Genomic DNA, 15,912 nt, shown 5'->3' with positions numbered 1-15,912 from the left:
GAGTATGAAAGGAGCTGGCTGAAGAGGGAACGGGGGGGGGGGGGGGGAGATGGATCTTTAATCACGTGAACGCTCCCTTCCCAAATATAAACGAGAACAAGATTTCTGAGTCAACTCTCCTCCGCTGTTTAGCAAATAGCTGTGAAACCCACTGGCAACGTGTGTGTCCGTGCCCCTTTTGTGGTGATCCACATAAGAGAAAAGCCTACTATTGCTACCGTTCCAAGTGGTAGAAGTCTGTGCTGTGGATCTAAAGGTCCCACCCTTGCTGATGATCCGTGGGGGATCAATATGGTTCCAAGTGCTGGAGCTTCTATCGTTTCAGATTTACAGTCTGTGTCACCTGAATGAGGCGGGGGAGGGTGTGGAACAGGATGTGATTGTGTAATTACAGGCTGTATCATAACGCATATGCACTAGGCTGCATGCTTGCAGCCTTCTGGTAGGGTAGCTGCTCTTAGGGACAGATCTTTGCTGGCAGCTCAGCCCCCTCACCCCTGAGCTCCCTCAGAACTCCTGAGCGTATAGAGCATGACAGGGGCCTGGCCTGTGACTTGCCTCCGCTATACAAATAGTGAACCGGGCCTGGTAACTTGTGCCAGCACCACCTCATCTGAGCCCTTTGTCTTGAACCGCACCTTGGCTTCATTACCAGGCAAGAGCAGGTCTGGGGTAGGTATTCCCCGAACAGCTGCGGTGATGCAAAGAAATCATTTAGCTTCTCAGCAATGTCCTTATCTTCCTTCCTTGCTCTATTTAAACCCTGTGATCCAGCCGGCTCAGAAATTCTTTCACAGGCTTCCTGCTTCGGATGCACTTAAATAATATCATTTGACTCCTTTGGCTGAGGAAAGGATTTTGGGGGCAGGAAGTGGGGAGGATTTTGGGATCAGGCTTTCCCCTTTATTCACTCTCTATTCTCCTCCCCTTTTCTTTCTCTATCGCCAACCTCAAGTGTACACAAACCATGAGGCAGGCCCCCCAAATCAGGAGATTGGCTTTAAAAGAAAAAATAAATTCTGAGTTCATTATGTTTGCTTTCTGAGTTTTCAGGGAGTTCTTTGGTCATGCTTTCAAGCTTGTTGTATGGGGAACCAGGAAGGCTAGAAACTTCTTTAAAAAAAATGAAATCTGATAGTCTCACCTAATCACATGACTCCAGGAGCTGGGACTTTAAGAAATGCACCAAGTAGTGAGACTCATGATTAAAATCAGAAGTGGCCTTGCTTCAGGGCATGAGGAGTGATGGGCGGCAGCCTCTCTGCTGTGGGGAGGGATCTCACGGACACGGGTCTTGTTTAGATTCCAAGTCGCACCAGGCTAACTAAAGGCCTGGCCTATCCACAAAGCTGCTCCCTTTTAAGCAGAAGAGTGAGTATTGTTTTTAAACTGATTTAGTGAAACCCAAGACAGCTTTGCATGTGGAGACTCCTACACTGATTTAAGCCTGGGTAAGATGAGTTTAGCTTGCCCCTGTGTAAATTTTCAGGGACAAGCTAAACTGCTCTAATCAGGTTCAAAGTGTTCCACACAGCTGTCTGCACCGGCTTAAACAAATAAGCTAAAGGACCCTGCTGCAACTTTGTGTAGACACCTGGAAAGAAACTGTGTTAAATCAATGCAAAACCCTGTGTAGGCACTTATTGAGTTAAGCTAAATCAGGTTTTAAAATTTTGAATGAGGGAATCTACTTTAGCTAAAGTGAGCATTAAGTCAAATGGGGCAGGGGAGCATCCACATGGCATTTTGCTGCAGTTTAACTGAACCAATGCAGTTCTGATGTAAACAAAACCTTAGTCTCTCTCTATCCCTTCTGTTCTCTGGTGGCAGGATCCAACCAGTTCTGACACCATGGTGAGTTGTGATGCATGCAGGGAGCAGAGACAGGCCAGAGCAGGGGGCATAGAGGTAAGGGCTTTATGAGTAACAGACCCTGGAGTGATCCAGAAGGGGCATAAGAATGGCCAGACTGGGTCAGACCAAAGGTCCATCTAGCCCAGTGTCCTGTCTTCTGACAGTGGCCAGTACCAGGTGCCCCAGAGGGAATGAACAGAACAGGGAATCATTAAGTAATCCACCCTGTGTCGCCCATTCCAGCTTCTGGCAAAAAGAGGCTAGGGGCACCATCCCTGCCCATCCTGGCTAATAGCCGTCCTGGCAGCGCTATTCCTGGTTGTAGGGAGGCCCTCTGAGGTAGCTGAGAATACTTTCCAGCAGAGGGTAAGGCAGGAGGGGTCTCACAGTCAGTGAGAAAGGAAGGAACTGTGACCATGTATTAAAAAACAGCCGGCACCTTCTGGCAGTGGCCATCTTAGAACCAGTTTCCTAGGACTCGATGATGGAAGGTGCTCGGCATCAGGCCCCTTACTGGATCCAAACCTGCTGCCCCTGGATTTCCTGCCTAGCTGATTACAAGCATAGGAACGAATCCCACTCTGGAGATGGTCAACCTGGAAGCTGGTGAACGCTGTTGGTTTTGGACTCTGCTCCCTGGTGCGTCCTACGAACGAGGCACGGGGTTTGGGAAGCAGGTGTGCAATGAACAGCCAAGGTCCAAGGCAAACCTGAGAGCCATTTGTAGATACGGAGGGAGTGGCGGCTGGCTCTAGGCACCACCGAGGTGGCAGTGATGTCCCTGGCTTAATCCACAGAGTTGAGCCTTTAAAAATTTGTACGGTGGGTTTTTTTTTTTTTGGTTAATTTTTATTTAAAAACAAAAGTCCTACAAGTCACGCTGTGTTACAAGTGACCAGACACCCAGTGTCTGGGCCTGAGTTAGGGCACAGCCATGGGGGAAGGGGAGCGAGGCAGAGAGGCGCTGGCTGGCTGGGTCCCTGGAGCTCAGTCTTTCTTCTTGGAGTTGTTAGCCGGGCTCTTTCGCCACAGACGCAGCATGTCCCTGTAGAGGTTGCGTTGCAGGACAGTGTTGGCACACAGGACGGCTCCTACCAGCGCTCCCATGAAGCCACACAAGCATACGTCCTGCCCTAGGAGACAATGGCACGCCGTCACAGCCGCTTTCCCAGGCACCGCTCAGAGGGGGCCCCCAAGAACGCACCGCCTGGGGTTGCGCTGAACCCAGTGGGGCTGGCGGAGAGCCTGGCAATCCGCCATTCCTGCAGGGGGTTACCCTGACAGCCTGGCGCTACAGCCAATCCTGGGTCCTGCCTGACCACCCACCAACCTGCCCTCTGCCTGTCCCCAAATCACTCCCACCCTATCTGCCCCTGCCGAGCAGCCCTTCGCTTCAGCCTTCGTTGCTGCCGTATCCAACCCGCTGCGCCCTTCGCCTTCCCCGAGCTACTGGCATTTCCCTCCTGGTGCACGGCTGAGCCAGCTCCTCTCCTGGCAGGTGCTTGTCAGCATTCCTCCCTGCTGGGCACAGCTCCCCATGCACCTAGGGCAGCTCTCCGGGCAGCCCGTTAGCCGCTGGGAGCTGGGCACCTGCTATTTGTGCCTTTGGACTGTTCCCCGCCTCCTCTTCTAGCTCCTTAACTGAGGTATCAGGGAAAATGGGGCCTCATGACCCCCGCTAGTCACCTCCTCCAACACTGAGCTGCTCGGACTCACGGTGGGGACACCTACTCGCCAGAGGGAGACGCTAACGTGCCGGGTGGGCAGAAGGCAAGGTCCAGGCCCACTGCTCCTAGCAGATGCTAAGGGGCAGGGTGCCCGGATTTCTACCCGGGTGCTGTCCTGTATCTCCTCTGGTTATTAGGTGCTGTTAGCTGGAAGGAAAGACTGAGCCTCCAGTGCCCCCTGCTGCTGCAAGGGGAGCGGGTCTTCTCTACTTGTGCCCCTGTCTCCATTGGGGGCCATCCTCCCCTTGACTAACACCAGGCTCTGCTGCTCGGAGCTCCAGCAGCATGAAACGGAGGGGTCTTGATGGTTCCCCTGCTGCCCGCGCGGCTCTGAAGGGCCTTGCTGGGGTCACCCTGTGGCTTTGGCAAAGCTCTGAGCAGCAGCACGGGAGCCGCCTGCCAGCTGGCTCAGTAAGACAGCGCCATGGTGGCCACGCTCAGCCCTCTTTTCACTTGCTATGGTTCTTGCCAGAGATTTTGGGCTGCTTGTTTCCCCACTTCCTTCCCCCCGCCGCCCCCGGCAGTAACCTCAGCGCTGCTCTTTCCTTACCCCAGCCCACCTTGCCTAAGACTGTCTGCTCCGACTTGCTTGCCTTCCCCAGAGTCTCAGGTCTTGGAGCCAGTCTCTCACTAGCCCTTGTGACATCCCTCCTTTCTCAGAGAAATCCTGGTCTGTTATGTTCTCACCATCGCATCCTTCAGGGTTTTCCGCTAGCGGACTTTAACCCCTTCATTCCTGGTTGGTTTTAAAAATTCAGGAAAAAGGAAGGGGTATTGGCAGTACTTCCCGGGGCGCGGTGGTGTCAGCTACATGGGGTACAGGGTGAGCTGCTAAGGGCCACTGGGGAAGCCTCTGGATAATTGATATTCAATTTCCATCCCTTCTCTATGCTGCATTGTCCAGTTCTCTCTCCCTAGCCCTGAAGACGCTTTGAACATCACCCTCTGCTAGGTAAGGCGTTCCCCGGATAGAAAGTCAGCCCGGCAGGTTGGCTGTGGGAGACGGAGGCGAAAATACAGCCATGCTCAGGGAAACTGAGTCAGGAGTGGGGCGATCCAGCCGAGACCCCCTCTGTGTAGCGTACCTGTCAGGTAGAGGTTTGGCACACAGGTCTGAGGGCGTAACATGGCAGTAGCTTCAGCCTGCAGGCGAGAGATGCTATGGGCAGCTCCATACAGCTCTCCTTTGGGGGAAGCTATGTAGTGCTGGTTGGTGAGTGGAGACCCGGACGATACGCATTCGATCTGTTGAGGAGAAAGGCATTAAGGGAGCCCCCGAAGACCTGTGTGCAGGACACAGTAACTGAGCTGGGCCCGTGCAGATAAGGGGGCTGCTGGAGCTCCGCAGAAAGCTGAAAAGCCTCTTCTGCCCAAGAAAGCGCGTTTCCTGGGGTTGCTGCTGCAGCAGCCGCCAGAGGGAATGATCTAATCAGCCACTTCCCGTCCCTACTGATTTGATTCTCCCCCAGTTTCTCCTTGGGGACTTGGTTTTCTCCTAAGTTTTGGATGGTGCCAGGATATTCGTTGCTGCTTCCGTTGCACCTTGTAGGGCGCGTCCTGGGTGTCTTAGCACCTGTGTTTCTGCTTTGGGAAGAGTTGCTGTAGCAGGTATAGAAATGGCCGGGAGGGGGAGAGGGGAACAAAGAGGGCAGCAATACATAACCCTACCCCACCAAGCCTGGAAAGGCCAGGTAAAGCTATAAACCCATCTATATGCTGCCCGTTCTCCTAGCCGTTCAGCTTTAGTCAGTCACCATCACCAACGTCTGTCCCCTGGGGAGGGCCATGCAGAAAAAATGCGGAGATCTAGTGGATAATACACCATAATAAGCACACCAGAAATCAACATGTCCACACAGCTAAGGGCACATTGGCAGTTGGGCCTCACTGCTATCTAACTAACACTGTTTATACACCAAAGCAACTGTGCACAACAGACAGAGTTCGCAATGCATAGCATACGCAAGCTGTGGCATGCAGGGGATCACCTCGCCAAAGCTTTTCCTTTGGTGCAATTATTGCTTTCCAAGAGTGCAAAACTCCCTGAAAAGGCCAAAATCTCCCAATATAAATACACTGCAAAACGGGTCTGTGTTGTGATAACCCCTAGGAGTCAGTCATGGGCCAAGACCCCATTGTGCTAGGTGCTGTACAAACAGAGCCAAAAGACAGTCCCTGCCTCAAAGAGCTCACACTCTTAATAAATAAAAATATGTTTTGAAAGAAGGTCAATGGGCCACACATCTGGGAAAAAAAAAAAAAGAAGTGGTAGCATATTCTAGTTCCCAATATTACAGACTTGTGTTGTAACAGGTGACTGTTCCTAACGGGGAAAGAATGCTGAAATCCACTACCACCGTGGGGCATACAGCTAATACCCCAGGGATACTGACCTCAGACACTGGGCAGAGCAAAGACTATGTGGGGTGACCTTGGCAGCTGCGGTGGAATAGCACTGAACAGCTATGGGAATGGACAGTGTATGTAGATTTTGGCTGTCGCACTGTTCCCTTCTTTGGGGGGTGGAGTTCTACGTTGCTGGCCTGGGCTTGCAAAGAGCCTCTATGCTCCAATACAGAAACTGTGATTTTTATCCCCACATCAGTACAGGTGGCTGGCTGGTCAGCCTCTTGCCACTCAGACCTGAAGAGGTCCCTGCACTGCCCACTCCCTGCGTCAAGGGAACTAGGGGGTTGACTCCCTGCAAGAGATTTCCCTGATCTGCCACCTCCCCACTGCATTGTGTGTGGAAGTCAGGCTGGTGGCTCACTCAGGTCATACCCAGAGGTTCCTGAGTCCAACATGGTCCTTCCCTGTATAACAGACTCTTAAGCCATGTTATCCACAACAGAACACTGCTGAGCAACGGTGATTGTGTTATAAATAAAGGTTTCCTTACCTTATCCTCTATGTGAGGGTAGAGTTTCAAAACAGTCTTCAGAATGGACTCTACAATAGTGTTTTTCAGGCTCTCGTATACTGCTCCCCTCTTCTGGACCGTCTCATCTTTCCATTCCTCAAACCATTCATACTTTGCAAACGCCAAGATGCACAGAGTCGACTTGCCTAGAATGACAGAGCGCTAGGTGTTTATTGCATTGTCACCACTGGAGGACAACTGTAGCTATGGCAGGTGGTAGCTTCTGCTGTCAGGTGCCATGTGTCCCCACTCACTCCTAACAGACAGTTCTCCCTCTGTCCAGTTCCACCAGTGCCTATGTCCTGCTTCTTTGGCTTCCCGTGTTTCAGCTCCTTGGCTTCATTATGGCCTCTGCTTTTACCCACCCATCTTGAGTGTCATCTCTAGGTATCCAGAAAACGTCAAGTGAGTCTTCTTGGTGCACCATCTGTGCCTGCTTGAACCAACGACACTCGCTCAGCTCGGTGTCTCCAAGACAGAGGAGCTCCTCTTGGCCAGCATGAGCACCCCACCCTCAGAGGCAAGGCTCTTTCCAATCTCTCGTTTGCCTCCACTGCCTGGGAGCTTAACTTCCAAAGTCTTCTTAGGAATTTATTAATTCCCACAGCAGAACAGACCACCAGCGTGATGCCCTGTCTTGAGCAATGGCCCATTCTAAATGCTTCTCGGGTAGGCGCAATGAAATGCGGTGTGTAGCACCTATGTGGCAGAAGTAAGACTGCTGGGGTAAGCGGCTAGGCTTTTGCATTTAACCTCCATAATTCCAGCCCACCCAGGTAGTGATTAGTTCTAACTCCATGGGGATTTGACTCTGCTGTTGCAGCTTAATTTCCAGTTAAACCTCCATGGGGTTAGCAATAGAGGGCAACGCAGTGCCGAACCGTCTCTTCTCGTGTCCCCTTGCTCTCTACATGAGCAGAAAGTTCTAAAACGTCAGCTTCTGATGGAGAAAACTAGCTTCCCCTCCCTCCCGCCCATGGAAGACAGTTAATTTAGTCCGCATTTGAAGAACTAGAAAGCGGCTGAAAAGACTGTTGTCTCAAACGTCCGAGAAAAATCCCTCCTTGTGGCCAGCACGCTGAAAACAAGGGCTAGAAATAGACTTCCCACCCCCACCCCATTGCAAAGTTGTTCCGGCCATGGTACAGAGACCACCCTTACCTGGGTATCTCTCCTGCCAGGTGGGGTCCTTGGATGACGGAGATGTAACAAAGAGCATAGGAATGTTCTCTGCCGCTTCTTCTCTTGAGGCAGTAAGGAGGCAATTCATGCTGCAGAGAGACAGAGAAGCCTTTCCATGAGCTCTGGCTCACGATCAACCAGGTCAGTACATGTGCACGAGGAAACAGGCAGGCAGCACCATGCTGCTGCAAACACCTCCCCCCGGCTCTGGAATCTCCGCAGCGACCATGCGGGCACCACTTCTCTGGGGTGGTTTATGCCGCACCAGAGCAGTCCCCAATGCGCTTGGGGCACCAGCAAATGGCTGCTCTCCTGCTGTTTAATTCACATCTTCCTCCTCTATAGCAAAAATGGGGCCTAAAACCATCTTGTCGTGCCCTGTCTCAGGCTGATCGTCACTTGGAGGCCTCACCAGGTATGCAAGGCGGAGAGTTTTGTTCCATGCCAGCTGGGTAATCCCTCTTTATCAGCCATGAGCAACTAACGCTATGGGATTTTCTCTCGCTGGTATTTATCCAATTGTTTTATCAGCTTCCTTTGCTGTGCTGTACAAAATCCAAAGACAGACAGCATCCCCTCAATGCCTGAATCAGCAACTGCACAGAAGAAACCTGTGAGTGGCTTATATTTATAAGCCTTGGGTGTTCTACTGGACACTTTCCTCCTAAACATTGATCTGTTGAGCTCCTGGTTATATCTGGCAACTGGTTTCCTGAATCTACCTTCTCATCCTTGCTCCTGCTGGTCAGAGAGAGCGGCTTCTGGTTTGGAAGATATGGGAACCTCTGCAGGCTGGAGGTTCTTTTTGAGTCCTCAAGACCATACCTTGCCTCGCCTCATCTGTGATGGTGCCATGCAAATTACTACTATTTATTATTTGCATTACTGTAACATCTGGGGCATTGTGCTTGGGCCTGTATATACTCACATAAGAGAGAGTCTCTATCCTGCTAACTAGACAAGACAAATGACGGGTTATCTCCATTTTGCAGGTTAGGAAATGAGGTACAGAGCAATAAATTACCCAGGGAGCCTCTGATAGAGCAGGGAACTGAATGTGCTGTGTGATGCCAACTGGCCAGCACCCAGATTGTGACCTCCTTGCATGAACAGACATTTCACTGTCAATGCTGCTGGGGTCACGCTTAAGGTTGTGTGTGGCAGGATGAGTTGGGTGAAGCTGGGTGCCTGTTGTGCTCCCCTGTAGAACAGGTCAGACTAGGTGACCAGGGTGGTCCTTTGTGCCGGCATGAGGCAAATGTCTCCACCTTCCAATGTGTGTGATGCCCCTCCTGCTGTAACCTTCCCTGGAGGGGTGCTGCTGTCATTTCCCTGCAAGTCACCCCACATCTGAACTTAGCCAGGTGATAAATTAGGGGACCTGGGCACTTCTCCAACTTGGACATTATTGGAAACTCTACTGGGCCCCTCTGAAGAGATTCACGTCTTCTGAACTGGAGACAGACTCCTGGGCAAGAACCCAACTGTTTGCTCTGAATTCTGTCCATCACGCTTCACCCTGAAGTTGAGAGGGACAATTTTACGGCTGGGGACTGGGCGGACTTTGTCGCTTGCTCCAGCAGAACACGTAGGTGGGTAACAATATTGTGGCACTAGCCAGGGCTTGCATAGGTACCATCCTGCTTGTCAAATATAAAGTAAATCGGATGCCAACTGGGGAAGAGGCATGCTGAGCCACAGAAGCAAAGCTTCTCCTTACGCTTCATCCAGGTTCTGATGCGAGTAGATGAAGTAGTTTGTGGCTTCCAGTCCCAGCTCTTCCTTTGAGCCTTTGAGTCCGATGAAGACACTGAACCCTGATAGGCCGTGATCCACCATGCGAAGCTGAGCCTGAATATCTGCACACGGGGGCAGCAAACAGAAGATTAATCTCCCATCCCCCATGGCTGCATCATGGAGAAGTGGTAGCTTCTCCCTAATTAAGACTGAGCCCAGCTTCCATGCCCAATTTAAATACTGCCCTTTTCCTCCATACCTTTGGCTTTTCAAATGGGATTGGCCTCAGATTTCCCAGATTTACACTAGAGGCAAAGGAGAAGATTTCTGCCAAGTTTGGAGAATCTGGTCCAACTATTTGAGTTACAGAAGAGTAACAGAGACCCTAAATTTGAAATTTTGATTAATTTAATATTTGGCTCCCATTAGCTCACCATGTTACTGTCACTTCAGATTTTCCATGTACTTAAATCTCCTTGAAACCTCAAGTACCAGAAGACCTAGTTCAAATTTTTGCACAAAAGTTTTGTCAATAGAAAAATAACTCCCCCACACAAAACCAAAAGACTTGGCAAAATTGTGGATCATGCTTTTAAAATCAGTGTTTTTATCAAAATGCATTGAAGTCATTTTCAAAGTTTTTCGTGTACTGACAACCTGTTCTTTAGTGTAAAACAAATGCAGTTTTTGGTCAACAGAGTTGTGATAATTCTATAACTGGTTTTGATAAAAATATGATGAAAACAATCAATTTAAAAAAAAGGAAAGTGGGTGATTTCGAACTCTGCAAAACAGTGTAAGCAGTGTCAGGATGAGCTCCACCCTGACATCTGGTGGTGAGGTGTGGCAAATTGTGGAAAAGAACTTCAGGGGCCGATCTCATTTGCATAGGCACACCCACCCCGCCTAGAATGAGACCATAGCTGCCCAAATGGTCACTTTGGCTGCTGTGGGATCCCCAGTGTCTCTGTTATTGGGGCAGGAAGAATAAATTGTTATTACCCTGATTATGGGAACTGTGCTTGGAACTGTACGTGGCCTTTTGTTATGATGGAGGGATTCACCATCAACTAAGTAGCACTCGCTAGGCAAGGGTCATGGGTTCCAAAACTGTGTGAAGGGAGAGAGGCTGGGGACAAGTATTAATACTTGGTGGCGTGGGCCCCTTGGTGAGGGCCTTACATGCTAATTGCACTTCCTCCTCTCTCCACTGTGGAATATCAGAGCTAATTTTGATTTCATTAGAAGTCTAGTTATTGGCTGCTGAGCTCACTTTGGGCTGACAGTGCACCAGCACTGGGGCTCCCCTACTACAAGCTGAATTCACCTAAGAGCTGAAATCACTGAGTGTTGTGTTAAGTAGTGGGGGAGCCTGAAGATATATTGTGGAGCAGTTTGCGGGACGGCTGGTGAAGCAGTTCGACACGGAGCAGTGTGTGGATGGCAGGAGCGGCTTGTGGGCCGTGGAGCTGAGCGAAGGAGTTTGTGGGGCGGCTGGCGGAGCGGAGTGCTGCTATGGAGCTATGGGGCGGTCAGCTTCAGATCACGTAAGGTGCCTCTTACCCCCGTCCCATTTCCACCCAGGTTGGGAGGTAAAGCTCCGCAGATAAACTTTCGAACTCTGGGGCTGCCCTGACCAGGGACAGAGACTTTTGGGGCATTGGACTTTTGGGACTTTGGGTGATTTGGGGTTGCTGGACTCAAGAACCAAAGGGAAAAGGGCATGCCCCAATTTGCCTGGGGTGGGTTCTTTTTTTTTGCTCATGGGTTGTGTTATGAATCCTGTTGGTGGTGTTTCCCCAACATAATGCCACATTGTTTCTCTCTGTTATTAAAAGGCTTTTGCTACACTCAGACTATGTGCTTGCGAGAGGGGAAGTATTGCCTCTTGGAGGCGCCCAGCGGGGGTGGTATATATTTGTCCCAGGTCACTGGGTGGGGGCTCGAGCCGGTTTGCATTGTGTTATTGGAATGGAACCCCTAGATATTGAACCCGGCCCTTGTTGCTGCCAACTCTGACGGGCAGAAGGGTTACATTTTTGGGGGCTCGTCCGGGATCGCCTGGGTCAGTACCCCTCGCAAGCACCTGTTGAGTGATCCACTACATTGGGAAACAATTTATATTTTTTTGTTTGTGCTTATATTTTGAGGAAATTACTGTTTGAATAATGGCTAATATGTCAGGTTTGTTGGGCCCTGGCTCAGCAGCTTCTAGCTCAGAGGCTGCAGCCTCGGCTGATGATTGGACAAAAGCTCTGGGGCAAATATTGGAAAAGGTTGTGCTGCCCCATGCTGAGTCAGACTCTTGTCGTAAGTTAAGATTATTTGCTGGGGAGGAGGAGTTTGAACCCTGGTTAGAGCATACCACTGAAATGCTGCAAGAGTGGGCCGTACCAGATGCAGAAAAGCGAAGATGCCTTATAGAGAGCCTTGGCGGCCCAGCATTAGATGTGATTCGCACCCTGAAGCTCATTGACCCTGGGGTCAGTGTGAAGGACTGCCTAGAGGCCCTTGAACACAACTTTGGGAGCGTAGAGGGCCCTGAAGACAGCTACTGTAAGTTCCTTAATTCCCGACAACAAAAGGGCGAGAAGGCTTCAGCCTACATACAGAGACTGGAGAGACTGCTTCAGAGAGCTGTCATGAGGGGAGCAGTGACTGCTGAGCAGATGGATCAGACCAGACTGGCTCAAATTGTAAGAGGAACTCAGTATCAGAACCCGATTCTACTTCATCTCCAGCTAAGAGAACGACGGGAACATCCCCCAAGTTACTCCCAGCTGATAAAAGAGGTCCGAGAGGAGGAAGAAAGGCAGGCTGCCAGTGAGTTTTGGGAAGCCCAAACATCGGATCCAGCCAGCGCAACACCACTGCAAACGGCCAGTGTACTGATGGTGAGCACCAGAGAGGAACTTGCCCAACAAATGCAGGTCCTGACGGAACGGATAGCTGAGCTGCAAAGTACCGTTGACCGAGTTAAGACTTCCAGGAATAAGAAGCCTCAAACTGTGGCGATTGAGAAGCCCGCACTTAGAGCCACCATCCCCCCCAGGCGAAGGGGGAAAGGTCAATTCTTCTGCTACCGATGTGGTCAGGATGGACACAGTGCTGCCAAGTGCCGTAATGAAGAAAACCCCTCCTTAGTGTATGGAAAGCTGAGGATCAGTTGGGAGAGATCCGGTAGCTGCCAAAGGGTCTGGGGACGGGGACCCCCCAGGTCTGCAGGATTTGAAGATTCCCCCAGAAAAGACTGTCCAGCTGGGATCCCTGCAGGACTGATAGGGCCTCGAGCAGAGGTCAAGGTGAGGATCGAAGGGGTGGAGTGTAAAGCAGTGCTTGACACTGGATCTCAAGTGACTATTATATTTCAGTCATTCTACCAACAGATGCTTAGGCACCTGCCTATACAGCCACTGACTGGCCTTGGCCTGTGTGGCCTCAGCATGGATGAATACCCCTACCAAGGGTATGTCATAGTGCACCTGGAATTCCCAGAGGAGGTTGCTGGGGTAAGAGAAGAGGTAGACACAGCTGCCTTAATATGCCCTGACCCTAAAGGGACTTCTGATGTGTCTGTGCTGATAGGGACCAACTCCAGTCTCTTCAAGGTACTGGCGGATTACTGCAGAAGGCGGGCTGGGGACCAGTACCTGAATACCCTGATGATCCATACGCTTTGTGCTGAAGCCTATAGGAAAATTGAGAGCGCTAAAAGGGACACATCTGAGCTACCACTTGGGGCACTGAAGTACGCGGGCACAACCCCCTTAGTAGTGCCTGCAAGGACGGAGCAAGAAGTGCTTGTCATGAGTACCTGTCTGAAAGGCAGTAAAGGGACGTTAGCAATGATAGAGCAGCCGATGGGAGGAGAGCTCCCTGAAGGAGTGCTGGTCCCCAGTGGAGTCATAACCCTACCTGCTGACACCCAGGAAAGGGTGACTATACTGATTGCTAATGAAACGAGTCGTGATATTTTTGTGAAGCAAGGACAAAAGATAGCAGACCTCTTTGAGCCTGAGTCGATTGTAAAACCCCAGTGTGAAACTCAAGTTCCGACAATAGACCCAGCAAAGTTTGACTTTGGAGATTCACCAGTGTCTGAGGACTGGAAAGATCGCCTGAGGAAGAAACTTTGTGAAAGATCCAAGGTGTTCTCACTGCATGAGTGGGATGTGGGATGTGCAAAAGGAGTAGAGCACAATATCAGACTACATGACTCTCGACCTTTCAGGGAGAGATCTAGGAAGATTGCTCTCTCTGAGATGGAAGATGTGCGACATCATCTTCAGGAGCTGGCTGCGAATGGCATCATTACAGAGTCCCGCAGCCCATACGCCTCACCCATTGTGGTAGTCCGCAAAAAGAATGGGAAAATCCGGATGTGTATTGACTACCGCACCCTAAACAGCCGTACTGTGGTCGACCAGTACACTATGCCTCGAGTGCAAGACGCCTTAGACTGTTTGCTGGGAAGCCAGTGGTTCTCTGTGTTGGATCTTCGAAGTGGATACTACCAGATCCCTCTGGGAGAAGAAGATAAGGAGAAGACAGCCTTCATCTGCCCATTAGGGTTTTATCAGTTCGAACGCATGCCCCAAGGGATTTCTGGAGCACCTGCCACCTTTCAACGTCTCATGGAGAAAGTTGTGGGAGACATGAATTTACTGCAAGTGTTAGTTTATTTGGATGACCTGATTGTGTTTGGAAGAACCTTAGAGGAGCATGAAGAAAGACTTCTTAAAGTGCTTGATAGGTTGGAGGATTATGGTCTGAAGCTTTCAATTGACAAATGCCAGTTCTGCAGAACCTCAGTGAAGTATGTGGGTCACATTGTGTCCCAAGAAGGTGTGAGTACTGATCCTGATAAAATAGAAGCACTCACTACATGGCCACGTCCAAGTAACTACAGAGAACTCAAGACCTTCCTTGGATTTAGTGGCTACTACCGCAGATTTGTGAAAAACTATGCTACGATTGTAAAGCCTCTGAATGATCTTACCAGGGGACATCAGTCCAGCAAGAACAAATCTAAGTCCAAGAATAAGGGGAGGTCCCCAAAGCCTCCTGTGCAGAGACACAATGGCCCCTTTGCACCATTTGGGCCACGGTGGGATGAGAGATGTGAAAGGGCTTTTCGAGAAATCATTACTTGCCTAACTCATGCTCCAGTCCTAGTTTTTGCTGACCCAAGCAAACCATTTATCCTGCATACTGACGCCAGTTTGGAGGGTCTGGGAGCAGTCCTGTACCAGGAAGTGGAAGGCAAATGTAAACCTGTAGCCTTTGCCAGCCGAGGATTGTCTGATAGTGAAACTCGCTATCCCACCCACAAGCTGGAATTTTTGGCCTTGAAATGGGCCATCACTGAGAAATTTCGAGACTACTTGTATGGTGCTCAGTTCCAGGTGTGGACAGACAACAATCCACTGACTTATGTGTTAACAAGTGCTAAGCTGGATGCTACAGGGCAGAGATGGGTGGCCACCTTGGCTAGCTATGAGTTCAGCATTCAGTACCGATCAGGGAGAAGCAATGTAGATGCAGATGCATTGTCCAGGCGTCCGCAGGCTCCAGAAGTTGCTGTGATACCCACAGATGGAGTGAGAGCTATTTGCAGTGTGAGTCGCCGAGAGCCAGAGGCCCGTGAGGGCTTTCAGGGATGTGTTGCAGAAGCTTTGGGCCTGCCCCCTGAATGCATGCCTTCTGCTTCGGTGAACTATATTGCATTAGACCAATCTCCTTTGCCCATGCTCAATGCGGCTGACTGGCAAGAAGCCCAGCGGCAAGATACTGACATTCGTGATACACTACTTGCCAAAAGGGAGGGGCGAAGCCCAGCTGCGGTTGTCCCACCTAACCCGGAGGGTAAACTACTATTGAGAGAATGGACCAAACTAAAACTGATTCAGGGAGTGCTACACCGAATGACCACTGACCCTTTACAAAAACAACGAGCACAACTAGTACTGCCAAAAAAGTACAGAGCCCTGGCCATGAGGGCCCTTCATGATGACTTTGGGCATTTAGGGATGGAGAGGACCCTGGAACTTATTCGTAGTAGGTTCTATTGGCCCCGAATGGCTGAAGATGTTCGCAGGAAATGTGAGACTTGCGCTCGATGTGTTCAAAGGAAAACTCTGCCCACGAGGGCTGCATATCTCAAGAACATCACCAGCAACAAACCTTTGGAGTTGGTATGCATTGATTTCTTGTCTGTAGAGGTAGACAAGAGGAATGTTGGAAACATTCTAGTAGTGACTGACCATTTTACACGGTATGCACAAGCATATCCCACACGTGATCAGAGGGCCACCACCGTTGCTCGAGTATTGTGGGACAAATATTTCTCAGTCTATGGATTCCCGGCTCGGATACACTCTGATCAGGGGCGGGATTTTGAGAGTCACCTTCTGAAGGAGGTGCTGAAGATAGCAGGAATTAAAAAGTCTAGGACAACGCCTTATCACCCCCAAGGTGATCCTCAGCCAGAGA

The 15,912-nt window shown here is 50.4% G+C and overlaps 1 protein-coding gene across 1 annotated transcript in view; it reads right to left on the bottom strand.

Moving 5' to 3' along the window:
- Positions 1–2,681: 2,681 nt before the first annotated feature.
- Positions 2,682–15,912, bottom strand: part of RETSAT (retinol saturase) — a 31,471-nt gene continuing 18,240 nt past the window's right edge. Inside the window, exons 7-11 of the mRNA XM_048829529.2 lie at positions 9,404–9,542; positions 7,663–7,772; positions 6,481–6,647; positions 4,667–4,826; positions 2,682–2,987 (exon numbers count right to left, since the gene is read on the bottom strand). Coding sequence (XP_048685486.2) covers positions 2,842–2,987; positions 4,667–4,826; positions 6,481–6,647; positions 7,663–7,772; positions 9,404–9,542 — 722 coding nt within the window. The 3' untranslated portion in view covers positions 2,682–2,841. The remainder of the gene's footprint in view (positions 2,988–4,666; positions 4,827–6,480; positions 6,648–7,662; positions 7,773–9,403; positions 9,543–15,912) is intronic.

The sequence above is a fragment of the Caretta caretta genome, chromosome 26, assembly GCF_965140235.1.
Source record: "Caretta caretta isolate rCarCar2 chromosome 26, rCarCar1.hap1, whole genome shotgun sequence".
NCBI lineage: Eukaryota > Metazoa > Chordata > Testudines > Cheloniidae > Caretta > Caretta caretta.
This window is presented reverse-complemented; position numbering and strand designations above follow the sequence as displayed.